Source organism: Psammomys obesus, unplaced genomic scaffold (genome assembly GCF_907164565.1).
Source record: "Psammomys obesus unplaced genomic scaffold, mPsaObe1.curated_primary_1811, whole genome shotgun sequence".
Taxonomy (NCBI): domain Eukaryota; kingdom Metazoa; phylum Chordata; class Mammalia; order Rodentia; family Muridae; genus Psammomys; species Psammomys obesus.
Window position 1 is genome coordinate 19526725 of NW_026596134.1, and position 23754 is coordinate 19550478.

The following is a 23754-nucleotide window of genomic DNA, read 5'->3' on the forward strand; positions in this document are numbered from 1 at the left end:
TAGTTAAGAGGACTAGTCTCCCCCCAGGACCCAGTTCTGTTCCTAGCACCCACATGGAAATTCATGACTGACTGTAACTCCAGTCTCAGGGGATCTAATGCCATTTCTGGCCTCCTCAGGCACCAGGCACACAAACATACGTGCACACACAACAATCAAACACATGAAAATAAATAAAATTTAAAAGAGAAGAGATGGAGGGAAGGAAAGAGGGAGGAAGAAAGAGACTGTAGAAAAAATGTCTGACAAAACTCCTTAAGCAAACAATAATGAGAAGAGGTTAGACAGGCTGTATTCAGCCAGTCTTCTATGAGGAGAGTGAGTCCAGTTTGGTCATGATGTAATACTCCCTTAAGTAAATCACAAGAGCCTCTGAAATAATGTTTGGGAGTCTTAATTCCATGTTTGCAAATAAAATTAGCCTGTAATTCCCATTTAATTGTGTTTATGTTGATTCTGTTGTCAGGTTTTAGTGTAAGCAAATGCTAACCTAAAACAAGTTCGTAAGTGGGCCTTCGTTCTATACTCTGGAATAATTACTGGAAGATGGAAATTTTTTTTGCCATTAAGGTTTGACCTTTTCAGCAAATATACTCAGCCAGAAGCATTGCTTATGTAAATACTGTAAGTTCGTTTCATTTCATAGTTATTAGACAAATCAAGCTTTTTAAATTTGTATTTATTATTAATTACAATTTATTCACTTTGTATCCCAGCTGTAGCCCCCTCCCTTGTCTCCTCCCAATCCCACCCTCCCTCCCTCTTCTCCCCCTATGCCCCTCCCCTTGTCTACTGGGAGAGGTCCTCCTCTTCTCTCTGACCCTATCAGGTCTCATCAGGAATGGCTGCAAAGTTTTTCTTTCTTTCTTTCTTTCTTTCTTTCTTTCTTTCTTTCTTTCTTTCTTTCTTTCTTTCTTTCTTTCTTTCCTCCTTCCTTCCTTCCTTTCTTTCTTTTTTTTAAATTTAATCTTTTATTACAATTTATCCACTTTGTATCCCAGCTATAGTCCCCTCCCTCATCCCCTCCCAATCCTGTCCTCCCTCCCTCTTCTCCTCCCATGCCCCTTCCCCAGTCCACTGACCATAGCCTATCAAGTGTTATCAGGACTATCTGCAATGTCTTTCTCTGTGTCCTGGCAAGACTGCACGCCCCCCTCCCCATGGGGAGGTGGTCAAAGAGTTGTCCACTGAGTTCATGTCAGAGACAGCCCCTGATCCCCTTACTGGGAACCCACTTGGAGACTGAACTGCCTATGGGCTACATCTGAGCAGACCTGGAGGGGACAGGAGTTCCACAAGGAGTCTAACAGAGCCAAAAAATCTCGGCCCAGGGGCCCCTGTAGAGACCAATGCTCCAACAAATCAAGCTTTTAACTTTCTGTGAGAATCTTGTTTTTAAAAACTACCAGTCCCAGAACATCTATAATATTTTCTGTTTTCACATTTATTAGTGTATGGATATTCGTTATTTCCCCTTACTTACTTCTCAATATGTTATTGTGGTACTTGCACCTGGGTACTTTTTGTACCCTATGTTTTTGTTTGTTTGTTTTTGAGGAGGTCCTATATAATACCTTAAAACTGGCCTCAAACTGGCTATGTAGCTAAGGATGAACTTTAACTTTTTTTTTTCTTTAGAAGAGTGTTTTTGATCTATTTTGTTTGGGTTCCTTATGCCTCTACCTCCCTTCCAACCCTTATCTACCCTAATACCTTCCAATCCCCCCAACATTAGGTAGAAGAGAAAGAAGGTTAGAGAGAAAAGGTTCAGAGTATGCCTCTTTACTACTTCTGCTGGTTAGGGATGTAGTTCCTTTAGGCAAGTCCAGTCTTTGTTTCAGGATATCTCCAACTTATTCTCCTCAAACTGCATCAACAACAACCAGGAGTAGAAGCCTTATTCTTCTTTCTTGGCTTTCTCCCAGCTCTGGTATTTATACCCTCTCAGAGTCCTCATAATTAAATTATCTGCAGCTGGCAAAGATCAAGCCACTGCCAGAACACAAGACAATCATAGTCAACAGCTATGGACAAACTAAAGCAACCCCATATATCTGGGATTAAAACAAAAACATGTTTACATAACATAACTGAGTTTTTAAAGAAACCAAAACTTCTACTACATTTTTCTTTGAGACAGGGTTTCTCTGTGTAGCCTTGGCTATCCTAGACATGCTTTGTAGACCAAGATGGCCTCAAACTCATGGAGATCCACCTGCCTCTGCCTCTGCCTCCCCATGTTCTGGGGAATTTGAACTTCTAAATATCTAAAAATCCCTCTAGATGCTGGGATTACAGGTATGAGCCACCATGCTTTTTCACAAGGTGCTTGGGAGCAAATCTAGAGCTTCATGCATATATGCTAAGCAAGTACTCTACCAACTATGCTCATCCTTAGCACACTCCACCCCATTTTTATTCTCAGTTATTATGTGTTCCTTTCTTGATAGTTTTTTGGTTTTTTTGTTTGTTTGTTTTTTGTTTTTTAATCACAGTTAGTCTTCTCAAAGAGTCTTACTTATATGTGTTTTTTAAATCTTTGGGGCTGGGGCTGGAGAGATGGCTCAGTGGTTAAGAGCACTGTCTGCTCTTCCAAAGGCCATGAGTTCAATTCCCAGCAACCACATGGTGGCTCACAACCATCTATAATGTGAACTGATTCCCTCTTCTGGCAGGTGTAAATGCAGATAGAACACTCATATACATAAAATAAATAAATCTTAAAAAAAAATTAGGGCTAGAGAGATAGCTCAGTGGTTAAGAGCGCTGTCTGCTCTTCCAAAGGACCGGGGTTCAATTCCCAGCATCCACCTGGCAGCTCACAACTGCCTGTAACTCCAATTCCAAGGGCTCTGACACAGTCACACTAATGCACATGAATTAAAATTAAATAAATTATTTTTAAAAACTTTGGTAGTTAACACCTATATTTCCTCTTTCTGTCATACCATGGGTTGGTTGGTTGGTTTTGTTTTATTTTGGCTGACCTTTTTCTTTTTTTAATAGCTTTTAGGTTTTTTTGTGTGTGTTCTTTCTATCATGAGAAATTCCATCTTCTCTGATAGTAACACATTTCTTTTTAGTTATTTTGAGAAAGGATCTTTCTTTGTGGCTAAGGCTGGGTGTGACTTCCTCCTGCCTCTACCTCCTGGGTACCAATTTTTTGACATTTTTAAAATGTGTTTCATATGGCATCTGGTCTTAAAGGTTCTAGATGAATAAAGAATAGGCATTCTCTGTTTTCCTTTGTTTTGTGAAGGCATTTCTCCATGTCCTAGTTAGCTTTGACCATCAACTTTATGCACCCTAGAGGTACCTGAGAAGGAGGTCTCAACTGAGGAATTGTCTAGATCCAATTGGCCTGTATGGGAATTCTCTTAATTGTTAATTGATGTAGGAGGGCCCAACACACTATGGACAGTACTGTTTGCTGGGAAGGTGGCCCTGGACTGTATAAGAAAGCTAGCTAATGGGTTAGAGAGATGGCCCAGCTGGTTAAGAGCACTGGCTGATCTGCCAGAGGACCAAGGTTCAATTCCCAGCACCCACATGGCAGCTCTCAGCTGTCTGTAACTTCAATTCCAGAGGACCTTACACCCTCACACCAATAAATATGAAATAAAATTTAAATTTGAAAAAAAAGAAGAAAGCTAGCTAAGCATAAACCTGAGATCCAGGCAGCCAGCAACATCCATCCATAGTTTCTGCTTCAAATTATTGCTTGAGTTCCTTCCCCGACTTCCCTTAGTGATGGATTAGAAAACTAAAATAAACTCTTTTCTCTCATAATTGCTTTTGGTTGGAGGGTTTTATCACAGCAATAGAAAGAAAAGTAGAACACCCTTAGGTAAAATCCTATCTTTTGCTTGTTCCCTATCAGCATGCTGACATGTTCATTGGCTTCTCTTCCTGTTGAGGAGGTGGTAGAGCACTTTTGAAAGTAATGTATTGTTCTCTGATAGCTTTTAAGATTTTCTCTTTGTCTTTAGCATTACATGACTTTGTGAGGTCTTCTTTTAGTTGTTCTGTTTGACATTCCTGGGGATTTCTAATCTAAAAAAAAAAAAAAAAAAAAAAAACCTCTCACAAATTCTGGGGAATTCTCAGTCAGCAATGTTTCAGATATTATTGGCTTCCTCCCATTCTCTCTTATCCTTAAGAACCCAGATATATGGGTGAGACCTTCTTCCTGCCTGCCACGGGGGTCACTTCTCTTTAACATCTTTCACATTATCTCTTTGCCCCTTCATGCTGTCTATTCAATTTTGTATTTGGGATAGATTATTTTTCTGTTCCCAAGAACTCCATTTAGCTCTTTTTCCTTACTACATTTTTCTTTCTCATATTTCCAACTTCTTATTTTCTCAGGCACACTGCAGCTAGTTGTGTTTTCTGCTTCCTAAGCCTACTGTCTGAATTATTTGCAGGTCTAACTCTATTTCTCACCTCTTGCTTGCTCTTATTTATGATAACTTAATTTTCTACGTATTTTGCGCTTTGTTATTATTATGCTTTTACCATCCTCTTGTGTTGTTTGCAATAAAATGGTATTGGGCTAAATATTTTTTTTTCGCCCTATAGTTATTATGGTCATATTATTTAGCCTACTATCATAATCAGTAAGACACAGACACCTGTCTATGTTAGATTTTGTAATTGCCTTATAATACCTTGAGTTGGGCAAATATTTTCACCTACACTATCTCAGTAACTTCATCAACAACCTCCTAGCCCCCATCCATTGCCATTTGCCTTAACCATTTTTTGACAGGGGAGAGGGTACTACCTTCCATTCATAATGTTATAAATACATGCTTAGCCTTCATCTGGATTGCTCCTTTCCAGACCACTTTCGGAGTCCGTCCTCCTTGCCCATGTGGTTCCTTTTCTATGCTAACCCATCATGGCTTTCTCCTCTTTCCTCTCTTCTTGTCTGTCTGCTTCCTGTGATTCTTCTGTTCCCAAATCCTGGGAACCTTAGACATACCTACCTCCTTTCTCCCTTCCTAGGTACAGGGCTTTTTTTTATTAACCAATCAGGAATAATGTCTTAGGCAGCTTTACACAAGAAGGATATGACAGTAACCAGATCTTGAGGACCAGCAATTAACATCAAAATACAAGCATCAGACCAACCACCAACACTCCTGGGACATTCTGCCTGAGATATGGGCAGTTTCTTCCAGAAAGGGTTAGTATTTGCCTTTTTCTGTATGAGGCTACCTGGGACTATTTCATCTGAAGTCTAAGCTGAAGTTTTTCAGATCCACACAAATCATTCTAAACACAAATCCCCATGGAAGAGCTTATATCAGAAGATTTTTTGCTTTTCTCTGTCCCTTGGACCCAAATCTAAGGTAAACATTATTCTTTGTATCTCCACCTGAAGGTAAAGGAACGTTTAGCCTCTGGGGAATTCCCATATATGCATCTGATCTGTTAGGTTGTCCATCTTGGGTTGACTGTAGGTTCATTCTCCTTTATCTTCACATGAGCCACGCATACTCAGACTCAGTGGTAGATCTCTGGTTTGTTCAGTGGCCCTCAGGGTATGAAGATCAGCTAGGCTTTGTTTACATTTCTAGTTTACAGATTTCATTTGGCCTCTGGTTAATTCTTTACATTCTTGATAGGTCTATGTTGTGTATTAAATAATGTTAGTATACTTTCCCTAAGTGCAAATTTTCACAGTGGTTCAAAGTACCTGCTTCTGAGCTAAGGAACGGCAGTCCTATAACAAGCTTTTACGAGCTCATCTTAGCTTTCTATTTCTGTTATTTGTTCACGTGTCCTTTTTTTTTTTTTTTTTTCCTTTGTGTAGAGGTCATGGTTTGGTTTTGACAACCTATTTTTAATACAGACTGTTAGGGAATGATTTGTGGTTCTTCTTCTGACATAGCCAACAGGTAATGAGTGCCTGCCCTGTACCAAGCAGCATTCTGGGAGGTGAGCAAAACGGATGAAAGTCCTTACTCCCTAACGATCTCGAATTCTAGCTGAAGACAGGGATATGGCGGGTCACATAGTGATGATCCTGAAGAATAAATCAATAGCATAGAAGGGAGCCTTGCATTTGTGGAGAGAAAAGCTCACAGGTGAATTGCAGAGGGAGAATAGTTTGAAAGAAATAGTTTGAAAGGAACAACAAGCTCTCAGTGCAGAGATCCAGATGTTTCATACATGCCCAAGAGAATAAAGAATACAGATCATTTTTTTTTCTGTCACAAGTATTGTCATCTAGTCTTTCTGAGATCTCAATTTTCCCTTTCTGTCTCCTAGCCCAGCTACCTTTTGTGCTTTCGCCAGGATAACTGAGCATATTATCTTGCAGGTTTCTTAACCTCTGTGTTGGCTTGCCCTTTTGTAAGAAACTATGACCTACCTCTAATGTCAGTGAATTGAATGCGAAAACATTTGTAAAGGTGCTTGACCTTTGAATGGATACTCAGCAAATGGTATTTGCATCATTTGTTCCTCATTCTCTGTTCACTATCTTTCAAGCACTTAATGGTAAGAATTGCGATGGTATACTTATTTTGCCACACTGCAGAGAAGCCTGTGGCATGCAGCTAATTAAGAATGAATAAAGAGTACCAAGAATTTTTATTTAAAAGGGAAACACACACAAACTTTTTAGAGGCTGATTAGTGCTCTGAGCCAAGGAGATAAAGCCAAAGCCTGTGCATTTCCCTTTAGAAGATTGTGTGTGTGTGTGTGTGTGTGTGTGTGTGTGTGTGTGTGTGTGTTTTCTGCAAACCAGCTGCTCTAGTAAGTCTCCACTGAGTATGTAACAGTGTGCAGAACTTCCAGTTATTGTCAGGCAGAGTCATCTTGCATGTGTGTATGTATGTGTCTACTCTTAACCAAAAACTTGTTTTGCCTCTGTTTTGTAGTGTAAACTGGTAGATTTTCTTGAGTTTGTTGACATGCTACTAAAATGGAGGAAGTAAAACTGCAAGAATTCCATAGTTTGGGCCTGAATGAAACTGAAATCTATATCTAGAAATAAAATTAGGCCCTAGAGTTACTCATACTCCCTTAATTCATGTTCTTGTTTGTTTTTAACTTGAGGGTCCAGAGACCCAAGTTTCAATCTGCTTTTATGCACATATGTATATAATATTTATACTTATATATTTATATTTATGTGTGTCTATGTATGTGGAAGCACAAATTTGCAGAGCCATACATTGTTTTTTTTGGGACTATAGAATCTCTCACTGTGACCCATTCTCTACTCAAAGTAGCATGGCTGGCTGGAAAGCCCCAGAGACAGGGTGCTGTTTCTGCCTGCATAGTTCTGGGTTTACAAGCACATGCAACCATTTTTGTTTATTATGTGGGTGCTAGGATCAAACTCAGGTTCTCATGTGTAAACAGCAAGCACTTTACCCACTGTGTGAGTCACTGTTCTATTGCTATAAAGAGACACCATAACCAAAGCAGCTATTATGAAAGGATGGATTTCACTGGGGACTGACTTACAGGTTCGGAGTTAGTCTATGATCATCATGGCAAGAAGCAGGTAGACAAGCATTGGAGCAGTAGCTGAGAGCTTGCATCTCAACTACAAGTTGCAGACAGAGAGACAGAGAAGATTCTGGGCCTGGCCTTTTTAGACCTCAAAGCCTACCCCCAGGGACACACCTCCTCCAACAAGGTCTCCCACAAAGCCATACCTCCTAATCCTTCCCAAACAGATCCCTCCATTGGGAGCCACGCATTCAAACATGAGCCTATTGGGGTCATTCTCTGTCAAACCACCATATCATCTGATCCATCTTTCCAGCGCATTGATATGCTTTTGATAGTGACTCCCTGTGAGACCTCAGTCAACCCATTTTCTCCATCCTCATCCCAAGTATTGCCTTGCCTTTTATGACAGCTGCCATTGCATAGGACCAGAGTGACATCAGAGTAAGATAAGTGCTAAATATAAGCCAAATACAGCTATTTACATTGTATTGTCTTGGATTTTCTTCTGTTCTCAGCCCTCACATTGACCATGCCCTGCTGGACATGCCCTTCCTTCGACTCTTTGCGAAGATGCCCTTTGACATCCGAGAGCAGCTGGACCACCCATTCTGATGACACTACCAGTCCTAGCGTCGCTCCTTCATCCACAGACCTGCAGCTCATCAACGCTGAGGAGCAGGCGAGCGGCAGGGCTTCCGGAACCGACTCCACTGGTAAGCCAGAGCACCCCGCAGGTTGCTTTTGGCACATTCAGATCCTCTGTAAGGTCCTCTTATATCCACAGCTAGCTTTGTTTGCAGAATGAATATAGATGTATTGGTCCAGCTCAAAAGCTAGCGTCTTCAGTGGTTGCAAGTACTTCGGGAAAATGTATAAACAGACTGTTTGATTACTTGGCCGATGGGAAACGGGTTTGAGGGCACCTCTTTCTGACAGTTTAGAATAAGTACCACTTCCCTGTTTATGTATTTTCTCCTCCAATTGCTGCTGAGCTGTGTGTAATACTCACAGAGATGCATCTTTCATCTGACCACCTACACATCTTCCCTCCTCAGTAAGAGGAAGGTAGATTTCAACAGAGAGGAAGTAATTGTTATGGGAAGCAGAATGAGAATCCAGGTTCAGCCACAACCTCCAGACTGCTAATGATTTTGCCACCGAATACCTGTAGCACTGTCCCTTCGCTGAGGGGAAGACTATGCACTAGTCTGTAAAGTCCCATGGTCTCATGTGTTAAACTTTGCAGTAGGTGTAGATGGACTTCTGGCTTTTGTGGAACCGCATCATGGGCTGTTTGGGATGGTATTAGGAAGATGTATGTTCTTGGTGTTTGTGCTGTTTGGCCAAAGGATTGTTCTCCTCTGAAAGTGACAAGTGCTAGTTGCTCTGCAGGTGAAACGGTTCACATAGACACCTCCACGGTGTTGACAGTGTTTTGTTTTCCTTCTCAAAAATATCATGAAGTTTGTTTCTCAATCATTTTTTTTAATGTTTAGGTAACGTTTTTCTCTCATGCGGAATGCTGTTAGATTCTACAAGCATCAAGAGGAATCCTGCATGGATATTCAAAGGTTCAGGCAGGATTTGCTTTGGGATTTGATGTAATGGCCCACCAGCATAGTTCATACCAACAGCAGTTCTTTATAGCACTTTGTTTTCATAAACATTCCCTCAGTTTGCTCTTGTCTCTGTGGCTTATGGGGCTGTTCGATGCTCTACATCTCCATTTTCGCTGTGGGACAATTTCCTGGATGGGAGGCAGCTGTAGCAGCTGGGGCTGTTAAAGAGAGAGGCTGGGCTTCCCCTTCCCCTTTGATTGCCTTCTGCTTCCTTCCCACACCTTCACAGGGAGGAGTCACAAACTCTTTGTACTGTTTATGGATGCTGAGATGCCACAGTCAGACGTTCAAATCCTGGTTCTATCATATGCCAGCCGCATGCCCTTCAGCAATCCTTATACTACATACATGTATATATGCACATAGACATGTGTGTGAGTGTGTTTTTTTTTTTTTTCATGTCACTGTGATCAAATACCTGACAAGAAACAACTTGAGGGGGAGAAGCTTATTAGGGCTCGTGGTCTGAGGGGACACAGTCCATCTCTGTAGGCCAGACATAGTAGCAGGTGGCTTCTTGGAGTCCAGAGCATGTGGCAGAGACTCCCTACCTCCCCACATCTTGGTGGGCCAGGAAGCAGGGAGACCTCCTCCTAGTGACCCCATTCTTCCAGCGACCACCTACAACCTCCCAAAACAGCACTTGCTGGGAACCAAGGGAGTGTGGGAACCGGTTTAGTATTCAAACTGCAGCACTGAGGCTGTGGGAGTGAGGAGGTGATGTGTGTTTGTGGCACTAGGGATTAAATGGAAAGGCCGTGTGCGTGTTCTGCCCCTGAGCTACACCAAGGACATCTCCAGCCCAAGGTCCTTACTGTCTTGATGGTTTAATTTTATCACCTGACAAATACAAATAGTGCACCTTACCAGGTGAGACAGTACATCTAGAACAACTTAAGGGATGCCTGACTTGGAAGGCGTGATACCAGGGTTAAACTTCTTTCCCTGACAAAGAGTTCATTCTGTTGTTCGTCAATAGCTTCTGCTTTCCTCTTTGGTAGAAGTTGTTCTAATTCTTGTCAGTTCAAGTGATTAAAAGCCAGAGTTGTAGCTTGAACTAGACATGATGCCATTAGTAATTGTTACTATTCCTATTATTTTTGCAGTGCTGGGGATGGAACCCAGGGCCTTGGGCATGCTAGGCAAGTGCTTTACCCCCGAACCACACCTGTCTCCAAAGTGTGTAATGGTTTTCAACATCCACCTTTCCTCAGTACCATTGTTACATTACACAATCAAGAAACCCTCCTCCTCGGTTGCTTTGGTCAGGGTCCTAGAAGGAAGCAGGAGGTGCTCAGGGAAGGGTTCATTTGAAGAGACTTCAATGAAAGCACTGCTCGATAAGGAAGCAAAAGCTGGGATCCTAGGTGAGCCACTGAGGGCTCTCCCTGTACAAGCCACGCGTGAGGATAGCAGCTAGGACAGGTGCTCTGTGTCTTGTCACCTCTGGGTAACGATGGAGTGCGATGCTCAGGCACAACCTACCAGACAGTAGACTGCAGGGACTACAGTCCCTCCCTGTCATCGGTGCCGGAGTTCTGCGGGGATTTGGTGGCCTCACAGGACAGTGTGATTTGCAGTGTGATTGTAGAGGGAAAGATTCGGTGATCAACCCACACTTTCTTCTCAGTTTCTTAATTAGAGGAGGAAAACAAAACAAATCCCCTGGAGCTGGTAGACTGCTGGACTGGTAGGTTGCTAGAGAGAGGAGGTGATGTTTTCTCTAGCAATCCCCATTCCAGGGCAAATGGCAGGAGATTTAGGAAGAGACATCCCTGTCTCCCCAAGGTCTCCTTTGCCTAGACAGATTCACCAGGCAGAGAACACCCCTGCTTTTACGTAATTTTGTAAAGAGCCAGAGGATCACGGGAATAGGAGCAAACCTACTCCTTTGAACTCAGTTCTAATCAGGGAAGAAAAAACATGAAAATGTAGTAGTTGCAAGCCCCTTTAAGAGTTAGGCTTAGGTTTGCTTATGCACAGGAAAAGCGTAGATTTTAGTGTGAGACTAGAATGGACAGCTCTAGACAAATAAGGCCTGTTGGCTTCGAGCGGCTGTTGAATGGAGTCATCACCATCCTAGACGTCTGTGTGTCATTTATATTTAGGAGTCTAGCATATCCCAACCTGTGGTCCATGTAGCAACCTTAGATAAAGCAGGATGCTGGGAGCACTTGAGTTGGGTCTTGCTGTGCCAGCTCTGAAGACCCATGATGTGCTTGCTTATGAAAGACTTTTAAAAGTTCTGAAGCGTTATGTATATAATGTGTATATATACATACCCAAACTTATGTGTGTGCTTATGCACACTCATATATTCAGTTTTCTGTTGAGTTACTACTCTCCCTGTCTGGTCAAAGTATGGAAATCTGAAACACATAAATTAGCAAGTTTTGCTCAGAATTACCTGTCTTCACTGAAGTGTTGGGGAAAACAACTGGGAAAGAGATATTTGATGAACTTGCCTATAGAACTAACTTTATAAAGGTAAAGAACTGTCTCTCTCACTGTTGACCCTCTTGGACTTTTAAAAAAGGGTTTTGTTATTGTTGTTATTGTTGTTTTTGTTTTTAAGTTCTAGACCCAGTAGAAGTAAAAGTGCATTTGCTATACTTCCTCTGTATGTAAACTGTCATGGACTTTAAAACAAATGTAAATGAGGTGATCATGGTTCATTTGCATTTAACTGACTGCTGTGGTGTTCTGACAGAGCAGACAGAGAAGGAGGCTATCCCCAGAGATATGTTTTTCTTTCTCAGAAATAAATATTCATGCCAGATAGAGTTATGGACTGTAGCTGTTAAAGTGTGTGTGTGTGTGTGTGTGTGTGTGTGTGTGTGTGTGTGTGGTTTCTTCTTCTTTTTCTTGTTGTTGTTGTTCTTCCTCTTCCTCTTCTCCTCTTCTTTTTAGCATTTGGTGTGTGTGTGTGTGTGTGTGTGTGTGTGCGTGTGCATGCGTGTGTGCGTGTGTGCATGTGTGCGTGTGCATGTATGTACTTACGACTGAGAAATTGATGTAGAGTGTTGTCCTCCGTTACTGTCAACCTTATTTATTGTGGCAGAGTGTCTGGATTTGGAGCTTGCTAATTCCACCTAGTCTAGCTAAACTCTGCGCCCGGGGGATCCTCTGCTTTGGCAGGTATCACGGGCAGTCACTATACATGCGTAACTTTTACATTGGCTCTGGGCACCCACACTGCTTCTCATACTTGCCTGGCAAGTGCTTTTTATGTCCACTGTACCATGCCTAAAGCTTGTGGCCATTCTAAGTTATGTGACAACTTTCCAGCCTATCAGAAAGATTCCCATGCCATTATTTGCTGAGGTTAGTGTGAGAGTCTTACCCACCCGTAGGTACAGGTCTCTTTACAAGGTAGAACCTGCTTCGCTATCTTGACTTACAATTACTGCACTGGTATAGCATAAACTAGAACTGGGGCAAGAGTCCCAGGCACACAGTGGTTGCCATGTGCATGATGGGCTGCAGTGATTTTTGTTATTCACTAGGCACATGAATATCTTCTAAATTCTTTTCTTTAATATCCATAGCAGTATATAAGGTATTTGTGTGAAAAAGAAAAGTTCTCTATTTTTCTTTTAAAAAATGCCTCCCTCTATGTATTTCAGAGACTATAGTGACATTTATTTATTTAGTGTGTGTGTGTGTGTGTGTGTGTGTGTGTGTGTGTGTGTGTACACCCGTACATGCAGAGATCGGGCCACAGTTGTGGAATCTGGTTCTTTTCTTCCACCATGTAGGGACTGAACACAGGCTCTCAGGTTTGGCAGCCAGCACGTTACATGGTGACACATTTCTCCTACCTGATGATTATAATCTTGTGAGTGAAAGTTTCCTTTCTCCTAATGGAGGGAGAGCAGAAAACTGCATGTTTTCTCATTCATGAAACAACACAAATTTAACTTGACTTCTGTTCCTCTGTGTCTTCATTAGTTGTGCATTTTGTGTTTTAGTGTGTATTAAGCAAATGCCCCTCCCTCTAATAAACACCTCCAAATGACTGCTTTGTTTCTCAGAGCACCAGTGTTTAGAGAGTTCCTACATTTACCAGTCGTGGAGAACAAAGGAGAGTATTAGATGTTATTTTCCCATAAAGAACTGATTATCTGAAAACGGATTTTCTTTCTTGTCACTAAGGAGATTTTTTTTACACATAATTTAGAAATATTTCTATTGATAAAGCATCTCTTATAAGTATATATGCCACACTACACACTTCATACGGACATTATTCAATCTTTACAGTCTTAAAAGTCCACGTTACTTTCCCATGCCATGAATGCAGAAATAATACCTAAAGGGGCTTGGCCACAGTCCCACAACTAAAAAGGGAGGCACTTCAATTCAACCCATTTCTCTCCCCTGCTCACCAGCCCTGTACCTGGCATGCTCTGAAAGGCTGGGATACAGTGAGCTGTGGGAAGAAGCAATTAATTGCAGTGCCTTCTGCAAGGTTGGCACTGCTCTGTCTACATCTCCCAGGAGCTCCGTGGAGGAGAGTGAGTTGGGAGTCCGCCCACCAGGCTGAGGCCATCTTGAAAGAAAGAGCTGTGTCTGCTGCTCCAGCACGATGTCTGGCATGTTGAAATTCCACAGTGGAGTTTTGTGGAATAAAGTAATTATTTTAATAGAGGGCTGAAAGGCCCTCATTTGCAAGCTTATTTTCCAATTACGTAGGTTTAACTGTATTTGCTCATTGTAATACAATTCCAGGACAAAGAGGAATTAAAAGGATGAATAGTTGTGATTAGTGTCTTCCCGTGTTTTCGAACATTAAGCTGTTATCTGTAGGTGTGTAGGGGGAGGGGCTAATAAAGAAACTGCCAGTGTGACTGCTTCATGATATGGTTAAGGGGAAGGCTCTTAATTTTTTTTAATTTTTATTTTTTATATTAATTACAGTTTATTCACTTTGTATCCCAGCTGTAGCGTCCTCCTTTGTTCCCTCCTGATCCCACCCTCAACTCCATCATCTCCTCCCATGTCGCTCTCCAAGTCCGCTGATAGGGGAGGTCCTCCTCCCCTTCCATCTGACCCTAGCCTATCAGGTCTCATCAGGACTGGCTGCATTGTCTTCCTCTGTGGCAAGGCTGCTCCTTACTGGCAGGCTACAAACTGTGGTTACAAAGAAAGCATTAATCATTTTATTATTTACCTTAAAAAGGAATCATAAAAAAAATCTTAAAAGAATCACAAATGTAAACTTTTATATATATAAAAATAATCAGTCATTTCTACTTTAAATCCTCAAGGTGCACAGCTACTCTTTAACAGTTTTGTTTTTGTTTTTTTTTTTTTAATCATATCAGAAAGCTGAGGCAAAAATGAGCACAAAAAAACTAGTCATCACCTTGGTCACCAGCCCAGCTTTAGCAAGAGAGGCATGTCAGCTAGTACTAGTCCAGTTGCCATTGTTTTTATTTCCTGACCTAAAAAACAAATCTCTGGCTCAAGAGGAGTATGCCTTTCTTAGATTCAAATTGTTACCCAAGATTTTCTACATCAAAGCCACTAGCAAAAACATCTTAACCTAACTTTACTAACAATCTACATCTCTAAATTCTTTCCAAGGCTGGTGGATGAATCATTAATCTGCTCCAGCAACAACTCTCGAAAAAGATCAACATTACCATTGTAAGTGCCAATGATACTGCCCAGTGAGGGGCTAGAAGCCCCCTTAGAGTCTTCATACAACTCTTAGATTATGAGGGATGTGGTGACGGAGAGGGGAACAAGCAGAGTGAAACTCCGAAACAGCATGGAAGTCCTCAGGACACATAGTCATCTGGTCTAACCGTTGGGCTGCATTCCATGAATTCTAAAGCTGTTTGCTGTGATCATCCTCCTCATTGTCCCTCCCGACTAGGGAGGCTGTGAAATTTTCCTCAATAATGGATGTGATCAACAAACCAAAGTATTATTAACAGCAGCTCTGGCAAAGTCACCACCGCTTCTCATTGCTGTGACAAAGCACCTGACAAAAGCAGCTTATGGAAGGAAGGGTTTCTTTTGGCTCACAGTTTGAGGGCACAGTACATCACGATGGGGAACTCATGGGAGTAAGAGTGTGAGGCATCTGCTCACCGCGTCTGTGGTCAGGAAGAAGAGAGAAACGGATGCTGATGCTCCGTTTGCTCCTTTGTACTCGCTCTCAACCCCCAAACTGTAGACTGATGCTGACCGCACGTAAGGGAGGTTTTCCCACTTCCAGTGACCTAGTCTATTAACTCCCTTATACACATGCCTAGAGGGTTGTCTCCAAGGTGACCATAGATCCTGTCAAGTTAACAATATTAAACCTCACACCATCACAACAAGATGTTTGTTTCCATAGTAGTGACCGATCTTTCAAAATATCACATGTCGTTGATAGTTGGCAATGAGAATGATTATGGGCTGTATTAAGGGTTGTATTGATGATAGTATTAGCACATGATTACTGTTGTGCTCATGCTACTGTATCAGAAGTTTTTGAAATCTGTTTTGGTTTTCATGTTTAGTATTTCAGCATAGTTTCTTTTTTAACTCCTATCCTATATCCTTATTTTTGTTCTTTCTTTCCTTCTTTCTATTTTATGTGCATTGGTGTTTACACAGATACATTGGCGTGTATCTGTGTAAAGGTATCAGAAATCTTGGAGCTAGAGTCACAGAAAGTGGTGAGCTTTCTTGTGGGTACTGGGAATGGAACGTGGGTCCTCTGGAAGAGCAGCCAGTACTCTCAACCACTGAGCCATCTCTCCAGCCCCAGATATCCTTATTCTTAAAGTCAGTACATGGTCCTAAAAATGAGTCAGAGAGTCTTACTTGTCCATCTCTCTGTCTATCTCTGTCTGTCTGTCTGTCTGTCTGTCTACCTATCTATCTAAATAGGGCATTATTATTTAGCTCTGGTTGCCCTGGAACTCACAGAGTTCTATTTGTGTTTGCCTTCAGAATCGTGGAATTAAAGGCATGATCCACTCTACCTGGCCCTCAGTCGGCCTTACTAGAGTGCCAAAGGGTCTATGGCACAAAAAAATAATTATGAATCCTGGTTTGTTGGCACCTTGATGCTTGCTCAGTGAAGCAGAGGTGTGATTTTATACTAAATGATTCAATCATCCCACATAAGGGGATATATACGTGCTAGACACTGGGTTTAGGGTGAACAACCTAAACAATGGCTTTGGCCTCCAAACAGCTTGCAAGTCTCCTGGGGGGCTGTGGATATATTTGAAAGTGAGTCAAAACTATAATGAAAGAGCTTCTGTGTTAAGAAAGGTTAGGAGAATTACAAGGAAAAAGCAAAAGGAGCTAACTCAAAACTGTGGCATGGGAAGGTTCTCCAAAGAGCCATTTCACAATGTAATAGCTCACTGAGCTTGAAAGAAGCCCTTAAAATTAGAGAAAAAGCACAGTGAGTTCAGAAAACTCAGTTCTTATGTTTGATTAAATGATACTGTTCATCCTGAGTGGTGAGAGATTCACTAGCCATTGCTTCTGAGGACTGTGCTGCCCTGTAAGGTAATAGCCTTTGGGCACAACCTGTTAATGAGCACTTAGGTGTGGCTAGGGGGAATCATTTAATTTTTATTTTAATTAATTTAAATTTAAAGAGCTACATGTGAGTGGTGGCTGTGTAACAGGCTGGATCCTAGACTCAAGGTAGGGACAGACAACAAAGGACTTTGGAGGCAAACTCATATTCAAAAGTTTGAAATAGCCAAGACAACCAGAGCTACACACACACACAAACTTGTCTCAAAAACAGACAAACCAAAAGAAGGAGTTTGAAACAATGTCTAAGACCAGCATCCATTAAAGATTTGAATGATGTGAGCAGGTGTGGAAAATATTGTGGCTGAGTAAGAGAGATAAGATTACACTAGCCACAGGACAGGAGTAGGACTGGGTTAGAGAAAACCGAAGAGTCAAAAGAACTTAAAAGAGACAGGATTGCAAACAGGTTTCCCAAGTATGCTTCAGAAACTTCCATTTCTTTGCAACTGTTCTTGTTTCTCTTAATCTTGAATAATCTCTCCTTCCCAATACACACATGATAAACTCCTACTGATAAAAAATGAAATTCAAGAGATGTTTCCCCCCCCAAAAGTTCTTTCTCTGTGAGAAGCATGGTCCTACAGATTGGCATCTCTTTCACTCTTTATTTTATTTGCATGTGTGTGAGGTGAAAAGGGTGTGCTTGGTACCGTGTGGATGTCAGATGTCAGAGACACCCATCTAGCTGGCCTCAGAATGGGGATTCCAGTCTCTGTGTTTTGTTCCATGTCATGAGCCTGTTGTTCCTGTCTTGGGCCAAGGAGGGCTCTTTGCGTGGACATCATCTTCCTTTCATATTCCAGGAACTAAGAAACTGTCCCACAGATGTTTTCATAGAGATACTTCCTTCCTGGTGCACTGCCAGCATTATACACCTGCCTCCAGACTGAGAAACTAAAGGAAAGCTAATTTCAAAATACTTCGTTTCCAAGTATGTGAGCCAATAAAGGAAAGTGAGAAATTAGTTCTTCTAGGGCGGAAGAGATGGCTCAATGGTTAAGACCACTTGCTGCTCTTCTAGAGGACCTGATTTCTGTTCTCAGTACCTATGTCAGGAGGCTTACAATCATTTATAACTCCAGCACTAGGGGATCTGATACCTTTTTCTAGGCTCTGTGCTTATACACTCATATAGACACGTATATGCATGAATAAAAATTAAAAAAAATCTTTAGAAATTAGTTCTTCAGATCATAACTCTGAATTATTTTCCTGGGGGTTTTAAATGTAGGAACTTTGAATGAATGAATGACCAAATATACCTGAGATGGATAGCATCTGACATGTTAAGTAGCTTTCCAGATAAATAACATAATAAAATTGGTTTAGATGAAATCACAACTTGCTCACTAAAGCTCTCATACAAATGATTCAACATCCAGAAAACTCAGGCATCAAAAAGAATTATATACTAAGCAATTTTCAACTAATAACATGTCAAATTTAATAAAATACCCATAAATATAAAGTTCTCAAAACATTGGTTCCTGGTACATAATCCTTTCTCAGATTTATTATCATATTATTATTATTATCATTATATTTAGTTAGCATCAATGCCTTTGGGAATAAATGTCTTTTTATTTGCACATGGGATTGTACTGATTGTTAGTGTTTTGTTTTTTGGTGCTGGGTTGATTCAAGAGTTTGCATATATTAAACAAAGGCTTTATTATACCCCTGGCCAATTTGGTTCCTTTAAAGAAAAGAAAAAGGGTCTTTCTTTGTAGCCTGGGCTATATAGACGCGCTCAAGGCAGTTCTCCCAGAGTCTGGGATTACACGTGTGTGCTATCACTCCAGGCTCCCATTTGGCCTCTTTGAGTATCATAAGAACAGGCTTAACAGTTAGGTGAGGTGTAATGGTATATGCCTTTACTCTCTGCATTCCAGAGGCAGCGGCAGCTGGATCGCTGTGAGTAGAGGCAAGCCTGGTCTACACATTGAACTACAGGCCAGCCAAGAACTTAAAAGTGATTATTTAGTAGAATCTCTCCATTTTACAAACAGAACCCAGCTCTATACCTCACCCATTTGGTAAATCATGATAAAACCTAAGAGACTAGCTAGGGAGTCCTTTCATTGGCTCCTTTCATTTCATTATTCTCTAAAAGTTGTTTCCCCAAACTCCCTCAAAAAATTAGATTATCTTTCTTAAGGTTTCAGTTCCCTCATACAAAGGTTATAAGTAGTGGATCAATGACTGTGACAATACTCCCAGAATATATTATTTTGCCTGTAATGGCAAGTTTGACATCATGATAATTTGGCCCTAGAAATTCTCTTGGCTTCCAAGTTAACATATGTTAGATTCTGCACCACTTCCTCTGGTTCTGATGCCATATAGGGCAGGTCTGGGTCTTTCTAACTGCCTCTGGAGCCTCCTGTGGGGAAACCTACAGACCACCTTCCATCTTTGAAGATGAGTTGAAATTCTGCACTGGAGAACCTTTCTTAGCCTCCTGGCTCCAACTTTCACCCCTTCTTTCCATTCTCAAATGACTCCAATTTGTAACTAAGTTTTGTTACTATGCAAAACAATTGGTTACACTTCCTTTTTGTTCTGTTTTTGTTTATTGGTTTTTGAGACAGAATTTCTCTGTGTAGCCCTGGCTGTTCTGGAACTTACCCTGTAGACCAGGCTGGACTCAAACTCACAGAGATACACCTGCCTCTGCCTCCCGAATACTGGGGCTAAAGGCATGTGCCACCACTGCTGGGCATATTATGGCATTTTCAAACATCTGTATCACTATTTTCTCTTAGTTTCCCTGTTCCCTCTCCCCTCCCTGTGCCCCTTCTTGCTGGTTCTCTTCATTGTGCTCCACAGGTAACAGATTGGGGCAGTTGCTTTTAGTCTTTCAGTTCAAGTGACTGAAGGGAGGTCTCACCCAACATTGCACTACAGAACTGGGATCACAAGCTCTCCTAAGAGAGCTGGGAGGAAGAAGAGCTAGGTTTCCTCCATAGGATGGGTTGACTCAAGCACCACCTTAGTTTCCACGTGAGTGTGTTCACCCGAGTGTGTCCCTGGAAACTTAACACTTCCCCTTCTGCCACACTGTAGTCCTTTGCCCCGGAGGGTGCTGGGATGGAAGGGGCCTTTCCCACTTTGGTACGCCACAGTCGTGAACTCTTCCTTGTACTGAGTATCTGCTGTAGGAGAGGCTGTTTCACTTTTCTGTTCTTTGAAAATAACCAGTTAATCTTTACCTTCACCTCTTGGACTTTGTTCTCCTCCTTTAACCCTTCAGTCCTGGTAACTAAGAAAGAGTGCATTTCTGGTGAAAACAGAATGACATAATAACATTTGCCAATGACAGTCCTGCCTCCATCACTACCCAAGCTGCATTTAAAACAGGATGATGCTCTCACCCTGAGGACATAAGGCTTCACCATTGACTTGCTTTGGGACCATGTACAGCAGGTGTATAGGTTACTGCCAGTAGCAAGTACCATGTGTGTCCTTTGTCCTGTCAGAGCCAGCCACTACTGCCCTCCATACTAGCCACTCTCACACCCTGGCCTGACTTCTGTTCTGCCCCCTGCCTTTACAAGACTTAGATACTGTCTTCCGTACACCAGCCTTTATAATCCTCTCTCTGGACACCACAGCCCCTCTTCCAGGATCTGTGTACCCATAGACCACAGTGCTAATGCCACCCTTAGACTTTTACAGCATGGACACTGTCGTGTGATAAAAACTTTTCCTGAGAAAGGCAACACACCCATCTACTACCCCAAATAGTGATTCCATGACAGATCAAAGTACAGATACCACCTAATTCTAACTTGGTGAACCAATGAGTTTTATTGGGGTCATTTACAGGAGTATGAGTGAGTGAAGCTGGGAGCCTGAAGAACACTGCACAGCCCGCAGGCAGCTCAGTAGGCTGGAGAGTGTCCTTTCCAGGGGCTTCAGCTGGCGTATACCTCTTTCAGGCAGCCCGGCTGCTTTCTGCTTCTTCCAGGCAGCTGGTCTCTCTGAGTCTTCTTCGTAACTCAGCTTATTGTATCTGAGAAAGATTCTCAGCTTTGATTGTTTACTTTGGCAGGGTGGGGTGGGGCCTACTAAATCTGGTCAGTTTCAGGGACTTCCTGAACTCATTTTGAGTTGTTAACCTTCCTGCTTGAGGACCTTCTCTATAAGATGGAACATTTCATTCTCAGAGGAAACTAGTTAAACAACAGAGATGCAGATGAGGACCATATACAAGCAAATAAGATCTTTAGCATGCAGGAGTTGGTGAGTTCCAGGCTAATGAGAGACTTTGTCTCAAAAAAAAAAATGAACTTGACAGCTCCTGAGGCCTCCATACTCATGCAGACACGTGTGCACATGCACCTGCACACATGTGAACATACATGAACATGCACACACACGTACAAAAAGGAAAGGAGAGGTGTCTTGGCTTTACCTAATGTACATGATGTTAGCAGAACTTCTTGTCATACTGTACATATTTGTATTGCCCAGAAGTGTCTAGAAGAAATCTCAAGGGCTCTGTGGAGCTCTGGGAGTCAGCCCACGTGTTCCTCAAACCCATTCAGTTGCTACCACAGCTGCAAGAACCCAAATTGCAATTATAAGGCCCCAAATTCACTCTGAGACCCCATTTCTGTCAGTGATGGCTTAGATGAACAATATTTGATTTTTCCAAGAATGAAACTCAGGGCTAGACTTTTGGAGGTGGAAAAAAAAGCCCTTAAAATATAAATAATAGTTAATAATATTTTATGTTCCAAATATGCCTTTTCTATATGTTTATTTTGAATGTATCCACAGTTTTCACCTTATGTTAAAAGGAATTATCACAGGGAGTGGCTTTCAGATCATGACTGGTGATCATGGTAAGTGGTGAAAGCTAACGGGACACAGCTTCTCTGACTTGGATACAGGTCTCCAGTCCTCACTCAGTTTAAAACCATGAACTTGGCTTAGGGACTCAGACCAGACTTCCCAAGAGCAGTTATGGTCATCCCTGTGTGTTGTGAGAAACATAGTCATTTTTTAAAAGCTTTCAAATACTTGTTTTTATTCATTCTCTTAAAAAAATAAAAAGAAAGAAAGAAAAGGAAAGAAAGAAACCCAGGCTTAGTAAATTTCAATGATTTGTACTCTGTTCTATCAGAATTAATATTGGTATTGGGATCATCATTCAGTTGTATTATTCATTAATGATGAGCCTTCAATGTGCTATCGATTATATATTTATGTGTAAAAGTATTTAAATAATTCATATAATACCTTTTTTCAGAAGAGCTAATGGCTCTGTTCCGCGCATTGCCTTCACATATATGCATGCCTACTGTAGAGCCTGGCTCATGTGTACAGGCCTCCAGAATCCTCGTTCAGACAGCCCCAGGGTGTTCTCCAGGATCTGTCTACCCAAGTATAAACCTGCTCTGTGTCACCTTTAGACTTTGGAGGTAGACTGCAAACATGCATTTGAGACCCTGATACCAGCAAATAAGGTTTTCCCTATTGAGGGCTCAATGTAGTTCCCGGCGCCATCAATGCAGACGGGAACCAGGGCTGAGCTCCAGAGTACAGAGGGCTTCTCCAGCTCTTCAGGGTTTCCCGCATCCAGTGGTGGCTGCAAAGTGGAGATGGGTGCTCTGCCAGCCAGAACTCCGGCTGGCACTTCTTAACGCCTAGAAATTCTAAAAGGTAGGTTGCAAGTCTGTGCCCAGAAAGATACTACAAATATTCATGAGACCTCTGTGTCTCAGATGTTATTGAAATTTGTGTTACACATCTCCCTAGTTAAAGGGACGTCCGTTAAGGACTTTGGCTATTTATTGTCTGATGCGTTTTGACACGTGTGCAGCCATGAAATAATCTTCATAGTCAGGAAGATAATGAGCATCACCCAGTGTAGAGCTGATATCCACTATCATCCATTCTGTTCTCCCTGTCCCCAGCCCCTTCCCCAGACACCACTACTGTACTTGCTGTCACTGTGAACTCATGGTTTTTGAATCTTGTATGAATGGACTCATGAGATGGGCTACCACTATGCCTAGTTCCTTCACTCAACATAATTATTTTGAATGGATCAATGTTCTAGTTTTTTTTTTTATTACAGAGTAGCGTTCTACTGTATGGTTATAGTATTTCATTTTATTGAAAGACCCAAAAAAAAAAAAGCTAGAAATTTTTTGGTAGTTTTTTTGAGATTTTAATACAGTTACTTAATCCCCCCTTCCTTTGCTCAGTCCAAGACCTCCCATGTGTCTACCCAACCACCCATTCTTCTTTTGAATTCATGGCCTGTTTTTCTTTGTTGTTACATACATATATGCATACTCCTAAATACATAAACACAACCTGCTCAGTTCACTTAGTGTTTATTTTCATGTGGCATGTTTTCAGGGTTGATCATTTGATTCTGGATAATCCATGGCTGTGCTCTTCTCCAAAGAAGACTGTTTCTTCCCGGTCTCAGTATCCCTTAGTTGCCTGCAGTTCTTTGTCTATAGTTGAGGCTTGATGACCTTTCCTTCCTACACGTTAGCATGTCTACTGGTGTTTTCTTTGTACACAAAGATCCGTTTTTGATGCTTAAAGACCAAAGTCATTGCTTCTTGACATTTTGCCTGAAATGAGCAGCCCTGAACATCTGGAATTTAATCTACAGAGTTAAAAGAAAAGGACCAAGCCAGGCATGGTCACACACAGATGTCGCTGGGACATCTGCCTAGATTTATTAAGTGCTTCGTAGTGATAGATAACCCAATTTAATTCTCAGCATGGAGTACGTTACCTCTGAGAGCTGAGCTGTGTGGGGATGTCTGGCTCCCAACACCAACGTGTCCACCAGACACCTAAATGTTCTATGGTTTAACTCCATTCTGGCTCAGGGAACAGTATAATGACCCAAGGGTGTTGCTCCGTCTCATGACTTCTCTTCCATCAAGAGTTAATCACAAGAGTGCCACCTACATGTCTGTCTGACTAGGCATTCATTGGGGATTCCTATGACTCCTGCTTTGATTTTGATTAATTAGCTATGGCCAGTCACGGCACTTAGGGAAACACTCTGTGACATTAGCCAGTTTATTATAAAGGTTAAAAACCAGATGGAAGAGATGATAGG

At 41.7% G+C, this 23754-nt stretch overlaps 1 protein-coding gene across 2 annotated transcripts in view; it reads left to right on the plus strand.

The window, feature by feature from the left end:
* Positions 1–23754, plus strand: part of Ston2 (stonin 2) — a 148115-nt gene that overhangs the window by 60836 nt on the left and 63525 nt on the right. For both annotated transcript variants that reach the window (XM_055593154.1, XM_055593153.1), the window contains exon 4: positions 7992–8189. In XM_055593154.1, the coding sequence (XP_055449129.1) occupies positions 7992–8189 (198 nt within the window). The remainder of the gene's footprint in view (positions 1–7991; positions 8190–23754) is intronic.